General features: G+C 41.2%; 1 protein-coding gene across 1 annotated transcript; it reads right to left on the bottom strand.

The window, feature by feature from the left end:
• Nucleotides 1-1,032: 1,032 nt before the first annotated feature.
• Nucleotides 1,033-2,404, bottom strand: LOC118896958 (leucine--tRNA ligase, cytoplasmic-like; the record flags this gene model as incomplete). Its single annotated transcript, XM_036855617.1, is given in 3 exon segments — nt 1,033-1,646; nt 1,649-2,086; nt 2,089-2,404. Coding segments are annotated over 3 exon segments (1,368 nt in total), but the record flags the coding sequence as incomplete, so codon positions are not given.
• Nucleotides 2,405-8,510: the final 6,106 nt, after the last annotated feature.

The raw sequence follows: 8,510 nt of genomic DNA, 5'->3' as shown, positions 1-8,510 counted from the left end.
CAATGGTTTCTAATTCTAACACCAAGAGCACAAGCAACAGCAACAACAAAATAGGTGAACTAGTGATCCCCAAAATTAAAACTTTTGAGCTTCAAAGAACACCATCAAGAAAGTGAAAAGACAACCCACAGAATGGGAGAAAATATCTGCAAATCACATATCTGAAAAGGCACTTGTATAAAAACATACAAAGAACTTAGCAGCACAATAATAAAACAACAAACAGCCCAATTAAAAATGGACCAAGGATCTGAATAGTTCTCCCAACAAGATAAGCAAATGGCCAATAAGCACAGGAAAAGTGTTCAATATCATCAACCAATGAAGGACCGCATATTGTATGATTCCATATATATGAAATGTTCTAAGTAGGCAAATCTGTAGAGACAGAAATTAGATTAGTTGTTGCCTGGGATGAGGGGATAGGAAGACTGAAGGGTAATGACTAAGGTGTGCAGAGTTTCTTCTGGGGGTAATGAAAATGTTCTAAAATTGATTATGATGATGGATCCATAACTATGGGAATGTACTAAACACCATTGAATTTTACACTTTAAAGGGGTGAATTACCCATAAATGAATTAAATCTCAAAAAAAGCTGTTCAAAAATGAAACAGAAAACAGTCATTTGATATTTATTTCTTGTGAATTGTCTATGTCCATGGTCAATTCTTCTATTTGGATTTTTGTTTTATTTTTCTCCTTAATTTGTAGGAACTCTTTGCACCTTGAAGAATACTAATCTTCTGTCATATGTGTAGCAAAATATTTACCCAATTTTTTTTTTGGTTTTTTCTTTTGTTTGTGGTATTTTTTTCCTGCAAAGGTTTTGTTAACCCCAGACAATAAAACAGCCAGTTATTATACCAACAAAGCAAGTTTATCTGTGAGCAGAAAACAACTGCAATTCGAGATACGCAACTATAGCAAACCACATTTAGGTGCAGCCTAAGGTTCTCATAGCCCATCTGTAGGCACAGTCATAGTAGTAATATCCCCAGAAACCAGGATAAATCTCCAATGTGCCTGAATTTAATGAACCAGATTGATCATTGTATCACCAATATCTGCCCGTAGCCCATTTTCAGTAAGATGAATTTTCTTGCTCGTGGGGTCCACGTGGAAAACAGCATGCTCAGAAATGGGGGTCTCCTCAGCATGCTCTTTTCCCAGGACAGGAACTTGCCAAGGCCCCAACAGTGGATCGTCAAATCTCATCAGTTTCACTTTGGAAAGGTCTTTGATTCCTCGGTCCACTTTCATTAAACGCCGGATTATAGAATCACGGTTATCTCCTTGCCTGATTTCAATTTTCGTTGAGAAGTGGTCACTGAATGGCTGAGAATTCACTAGGGAAACTGATACACCAGGTTCTGTTCTAAAAACATTAAGTGGTTTCCCAGAACAGCAGTCTTCCCTGACTTTACCTGCTTCAGAGGCACACTTGACTTCTGTGTGTTCTAGCTCAAGGGAATTGGTCAGATAGACTATATTCTCCATGAGCACTGCCTGTTCTTCAAATTCTAATTGCAAATCCAGAACACGAGGTCCCATCTTCTCCAGATTTTCCTTAATCATGGTGACAAATGGCATCACTTTCTTCATGTATTTCTTCAATTCTGGCAAATTGCCTAGTTCATCAGCATGACTTTGTTATCAGGCAATTTTCCACTGTTGGTCTCAAAGTGATTACGTAGAACTGACAGGGTGATATGTTGCCAAGATGGATAGTTCTTTGCCACATAGATGGTGCAATGTGAAGGCTTCTGAGGGGGCTGCTTGTCAGTCTTCTTCCCTTTAGCTGGTATCATATAGTTCTTGAATCGCAGTCTAAGGTCATGTGCTACTTCCATGAGATACTGTGAGGAGCATATCAAGCTTTCATCCACAGGACCTGCCAGAGGCCATGAAGCATTCATAACTGAGTTGGGCTTTCCCAGGAGTGTCCAGATGTGCTCACACAAATGAGGACAGAATGGAGCCAAGAGAAGTGTCTGAACTTCAATAAACCAGAACACAAGGTCTTGGTGCATCCCTTCTATGGCCAATTCACGGTACTTATCTTTCGCAGCCTGAAACTCAAAAACCCTGTTTTCAAAGCTTCTTTAAACATCATCTTTCCATAGTTTTGATGTGTTTTTATAATGCCTGCATTCATTTCACTGGCAAAAACTCTATCATTGAAGCTGTTGGCAGGACCACTTCTTAGGCTATCCCAGTTGGCAATCATTTCTTTCACCCATTCCACCCAGGTGTACAGATGGAGAATACCTGCATCTGCCATGGTTTCCATAAAGTTAGCATCTTCAACAGTGTCACCAGCATCAGCTAGAGCCAAGCACATTCCATCAGCTGAATATTTGTCAAGCGCTTGGGTCAAAGTGAGGAAGTTGCCTGTGGAGTTTTGACATCAAAATCCAGCAAAGAAGTGCAGCAAAGTAAGGAGAGGAAACTTTTTGTTGAGGAGAAGGGAAAGTTGGGAGGGGCTGTTATAAACAAAAAGTCCACTAGAGCAGGGGTCCCCAACCCCCAGACCACAGACTGGTACCGGTCCGTGTCCTGTTAGGAACAAGGCCTCACAGCAGGAGGTGAGCAGCGGGTGAGTGAGCCATTCATCTGTATTTACAGCCACTCCCCATCACTCACATTACCACCTGAGCTCTGCCTCCTGTCGGATCAGCCTTGGCATTAGATTCTCATAGGAGCGTGAACCCTACTGTGATCTGCGCATGCGAAAGATCTTATGAGAATCGAATGCCTGATGATCTGAGGTGGAGCTGAGGTGGTGATGTTAGTACTGGGGAGCGGCTACAAATACAGATTATCATTAGCAGAGAGGTTTGACTGCACAGACCATACTAAATCAATTACTTGCAGACTCGTATCAAAACCCTATCAGTGAGTGGCAAGTGACAATTAAGCTGCATCTGGTCACAGGCTTTAAGTCAGAATTTGACACTTATTTTAGTCTGCACGTGGCCTGCCTATTATTTTATTTACCACTTCCGTCCACGCCTCTTTCCCCGCACCGTGCACTTGTCTCAGTCACAGTTTTGGTAAGCCCACAAGCTCACCCTAGCCAAAATGAGTAAAAAACAAATGTCGCTGGAGAGCTTCTTTGAAAAGGAGGAAAGACCCAATGATGAGACAGCAGAAGACTCTCAGGCTGCCAACAAAAGGAAAGCTGCATTTAAAAGAAAATACCAAGAGTCCTACTTAAATTGCAGCAGGTGATTCACATTCTCCAAGCCCACTTTGTATAATACGTGGCGACCAGCTATCCAACGAAACCATGAAACCTTCAAAACTGCTCATCTATCTCAGCTTTCACAAGAGTTTGAGCATTACTTCCCAACCACAAAAGACCCCCAAACTGGCAAGGAATAGATCTGCAACCCATTTGTGACTAAGCCAAGTGAATTGACTTTGTGCGTGCTAGAAGAGGATCAACTGCTTGAGATTGCAAATGATGGTGGCCTTAAAAGTATGTTTGAGACAACTTCATATCTCCATACTCCATACATTCTGGGTTAAAGTCACGGCGGAATATCCCGAGATTGCCACAAAAGCACTGAAAAGCTTGCTTCCATTTCCAACATCCTATCTTTGTGAAGCAGGGTTTCCTGCAGTGACAGCAACCAAAATGAGATTACGGAGTAGACTGGACATAAACAACACACTTCGGGTGTCCCTGTCTCCCATCACCCCCAAATGGGAACATATAGTCGCAGGAAAACAAGCTCAGGGCTCCAACTGATTCTGCATTATGGTGAGTTGTATAATTACTTCATTATATATTACAATGTAATAATAATAGAAATAAAGTGCACAATAGATGTAATGTGCTTGAATCATCCCAAAACCATCCGCCCCACACCCGGTCCATGGAAAAATTGTCTTCCACGAAACCGGTCCCTGGTGCCAGAAAGGTTGGGGACTGCTGCACTAGAGGAAACTGGGAGTTCAAAGTATAGTGGCTTTTCATTGGTTAAGTTGTGACAGTCTCTCATTGTCTGAGCCATGCCAAGCAAGAAGAAAATCTCTCTTCCTCCTGCTGGTGGTAATAAAGTAGTGTCATTTCTGTAGGAGATGGAAGGTACTTCTCTTCCTGTTGGGATCTTATAGACTTCAAATGGTACCTATGTGAGAGCTCCCCCTTCTGCCCTCCCAACTCTATTTTAGTGAGGTTTCCCTTCATTAAGAGAATGAAGAATGTCACCAGGCTTATCGGTAAATAAAGGATGTTGGGGCCATCAAGCCATTGGCCACTGCAGATGCCCCAGACTGTGCACCATGAAGAGATTCAGGATGGAGAAAAGCAGGATACCAGTCCTAGATAGTTAAGGTGCATATCAAAGGGATAATTTCAATGAGCCCAGACTCTTGCATCTTCCCATAGATAGAAAAGTGCTAACTTGAGATGTCTGGTTTTCTTTAATTAGCAGTAAATTTTGATGTTTTGAGTACCTGGTTTTTGTTGCAAAAACTCCTGTATATCCTGGATCCTCCCTTGCCTCTTTGGAGCAGTCGCTCAGAGCTATCGGAGCTATTAAATCTGTGAAGCCACAATGCTTGCAAACAAGGACCCTGGGTGGTGATTATTTTCACAATTTGCCTTCAAGACTGGGTCATCTACCAACTTCAGTCTGGGCCTCACCGCACCTCCTCTGGGTATGAGGATGATTCAGAGGGCTGAGCAAAGCCTGAGGCACATACAGTGAGCACCGGCATTCTAGCAGGTAACATACATCCAGGATAACCCACAGAGGTGCAACCTGTGGCCAGGACAAAGCCAAAACCTATGGAGAACGTAGCTAAGATGCTAGCGCCCGGGCATCAGCAGCCTAGGGACAGAGAGGCTCCCACCAGGTATGATCTGTCCCAAGCCCTGATCCCAAGGCCTTCTACTTTTCATAGCAATGCCAGCTTCCTGGGAGGAGGAGGGAGTCTTCATTTCAGGAGGGCGGGAGAGGCCAGTTTCATCTATTCTTTCGATATCCCCCAAATCTGTGAGTCCTTAGCAATCTGGCATTTGAGTCTCAAACCCACTTTGCATACTTCTCAAGTTTTTTTTTCGCAAACTAAAATCTCTGCCTTGAGACTTCAGAAACCTACCTTGTAAATCAAAAGCTAAGAATTTTGTTATCTTCAGTCTTTTTCTGATCACCTCTCCTGTGAGGCAGAATATTTGGAATGTTCTAAATAGATGAGTTCCAAACATGTTCGATCTCGAAGTTGAAAACCTTTTGAGCAAGCACCCCCATGTGTGAGTGTGCTTCTAATGTGTGTCCATATATACTACTGCTAATCTATACCTTAAAAATTGGCAAAGCATAGCTTTTTCTCTCTGCCTTGGATGTCAATTAAATTCAATATAAGTTCGCCCGGCTAGAGTGCTTGCAGTGACTTTCTGCTAATGATAATGTTGTGCTGGTAGGTGGTAGAGGCTAAGGGGAAGAATTTTTAATTCCAGGAGAGATGGTTTTTGGTTCTCAAGGACAAATGTCACCTGGCCCTTCGAAGCTCTTCTTGGAGTAGTATCCGGCAAATCATTCCTTAATTACCCTTGTTCACCCCTTATGTTCCAGGCTCCTCAGTGGGTTCCGTACCCCTCCTCCATTATTGCAGATGAAGAGCTAGACTTCTGAGGGTAAAGGAAAAAAAAATGTTGCCTGCTATTCCAGTTCTACAACCATCAAGCCATTAGCCACTGCAGCTGCCTGTGCACCTGAGGGGAATTCAGGATGGAGAAAAACAGGAAGCATTCTGGGCTTTGGATACCAGCCCCTAAGTAGTTAAGATGCATATCTAAGGAAAAATTTCAATGACCCCAGATTTTTGCATCTTTCCATATACAGAAAGGCACTAAAAACATTAACTTTATATGTCTGTTTTTTGTGATTAGCAGTAATCTGACGTTCAACTACATGGTTTTTTTGTTTGTCTTTTTTGTTTTTTCCAGCAAAAATCTCATATATATCCTGGCTTCTCCCTCACTGCTTCGGAACAGTTTCTCAGGGCTGAGAGGCTGTCTCCTGGTCTACAGTCCTCAGCAAGACGCTGAATATACTCAACTCACAGCTCTTACAGTGTGTGTGTGTTTTTTAAGTCAACATGAGTTATCGATCACCCTTGGGAAGAAAAGGAAGATGAAGGATTTTTTTTCTTGTTAAAACACTTTCTTACTAGAAAACTGATGCATACTTGCTGTAAAAGATACAAAGAATGACAGAAATGTATAAAATGAGCTCCACCTGCACCTTCATTGCTCAGGGAAGGCTCCTGTTGACCTAGAGTCCTTCTTTTATTGGAAAAGTTCCTTCTTTTCAAAGCACGTTTTGGATATCCTTGAGAGTGAGTAGCTCTTTGTACACATTTCAACTACTTTGTGGGGCAAACTTTGTTTCTTAAATCAGTATTTGCTATATCAAAGTTACAAATTTAAAATTAGTGAATTCTAAAATTGTAAAAACCTAGTTCTTCTTTAAGTAAACCTATAATTCATATTATTCTATTTATATATCTAACAAATCTTTAAATAAATTTTAAGGCTTTTATACAACTTAAGTCTCCTTAAACATTTAACAATATACTTGATTTCCATCAACTATACTTAAATAAAAAAATAGCAAAATACGTATATATGTGTGTATATATGTGTGTGTGTGTGTGTGTATATATATGATTTCCTTTGTAAGTACTTTGGTTGTTTGATTAGTGAACAAAATTTTCCCAGTAATCACCAATCTTCATAAATTCATGAATTGTAAGTTATTTTAAATGGTAATAATGTTTACAAAGAATAAGATTTTCTTTTAAAATTAAAAAAGTCTGGTCAGTTATCTAATTACACATTTTAAGCTGAAGTTACAAGATTGTTTGGCCCCAAATCTCTGAAACTTTAAAAATACTTAAAATGCTAAGTATGCACAAAAATATTAACTCTATATGTTTGACTTATGAATTAGGTCTACACATTCTTTAGATACATTGACACAATGAAGACACAAGCATGTGGTGCCACCTGAGTGGAGTGAAGTAACCATCCCAAGCAAGGTTGTTCTCTCAGCTCCAGAAAATCCAGGTGATCCTTCTCAAAATGAGGGACACATTTCTGTACCAAAGGGAGTCTCAGCCCATGTTTCAATCACTCAAGTTGTACATTATCTAATTCTCCTATCCGAAGAGCAGCAGCCTCCCCCTTAAGATGGTACCTAACCTCCTTGCATTTGGGATTTTTGTCTTTTTGTGGCTCTTAAGATATTTAAGTGACATTATCTCCCAAGGCTCTGTCTAACTTTGCACCCACAAATTCTAAGGTCTATATTGGATTCTGTATTTCCCAAGGCTCTAACTCTGCACCAACAAATTCTAAGCTCCTCTGAAGGAATTCAGGAACACCACCCCAAACTATGCCTCTTTGGTATATTGATTGTTTCGATCTGAAGGCACTCGAAAAAAGCAAATGCTTATCTGCCTAAAGACAAATCCTCCAAAAAGAACCAGGGACTTCCCTGGTGGTCCAGTGGGTAAGACTCTGTGGCCCCAATGCAGGGGACCCAGGTTCAGTCCCTGGCTGGGGAATTAGATCCCACATGCATGCCGCAACAAGTCCGCATTCTGCAACTAAAAAGTTCCCACATGTCACAACTAAGACCAGGGGGCAGCCTAAATATAAATAAATAAATATTTTTTAAAAATTAAAGAAAAAAAAAAAAAAAGAACTCAATTGTCATCAATTCCCTCCCAGGAGTTTTTCACTCACCAGGGAAGATTGATTCTTATCACAGGAGAAGAGACAGGAAGTCACCACCACTCTCAAATTTTGTCCCAAACTACCACACCTTCCATCTGGTTTTTTGTTGTTGTTTTTTTTGTAAATCATTTACTCTCTCCTAAAATGCTCACATCCCTTCTCCCCTTCCCCTATTAAGACAGTATATAAGCTCTCAAATCTCATCACCATTTTGGGTATTCACTTTTTTTCCCTGAGACACCCCCATTCATGTGATATTCAAAATAAATTTGCATACCTTTTGTTCTGTTTACTGTGCCTGTTGTCAGTGTGTTTCATAGACCCAGCCAGGGCAAGTCTTTCCTCCTCTACCCTTTCCAAACACAAACCTCTTCAAAGATAGTCTGGAGAGACAGGTACACAGAGTGAGGGGAGAGGGTGATATCCTCCCTCACCTGCTACATCAGTAAAACAGATCTTGCCAATCAAGAGTAAGCAGTGTCCCCTCCTGTCCCTCACAGGAGCTGGCCTGTGAGCTGGGCCCAGGAGGACAAATGAGGGACATACAAGCATTCAAGCAGAGGGTCCTAGGCCCACTGGCCACTCCTCCCCTGCCATCCTCATCTCTCCGTTCTGAATGTGCCCTTCCTTTGTCACTCACTTTAAGCAATTTTATTATGATATGCTTTGGAGTAATTTTCTTCATGATCCTTCTGCTTGGGGTTGTTGAGTTTTGGTTTTTGTTCTTGTTTGTTTGAGCTGTGGGTTTATAGTT

Source organism: Balaenoptera musculus, chromosome 6 (assembly GCF_009873245.2).
Source record: "Balaenoptera musculus isolate JJ_BM4_2016_0621 chromosome 6, mBalMus1.pri.v3, whole genome shotgun sequence".
Lineage (NCBI taxonomy): Eukaryota > Metazoa > Chordata > Mammalia > Artiodactyla > Balaenopteridae > Balaenoptera > Balaenoptera musculus.
Note: the sequence above shows the minus strand (reverse complement) of the source record. Positions and strands in the feature narration are given on the sequence as shown.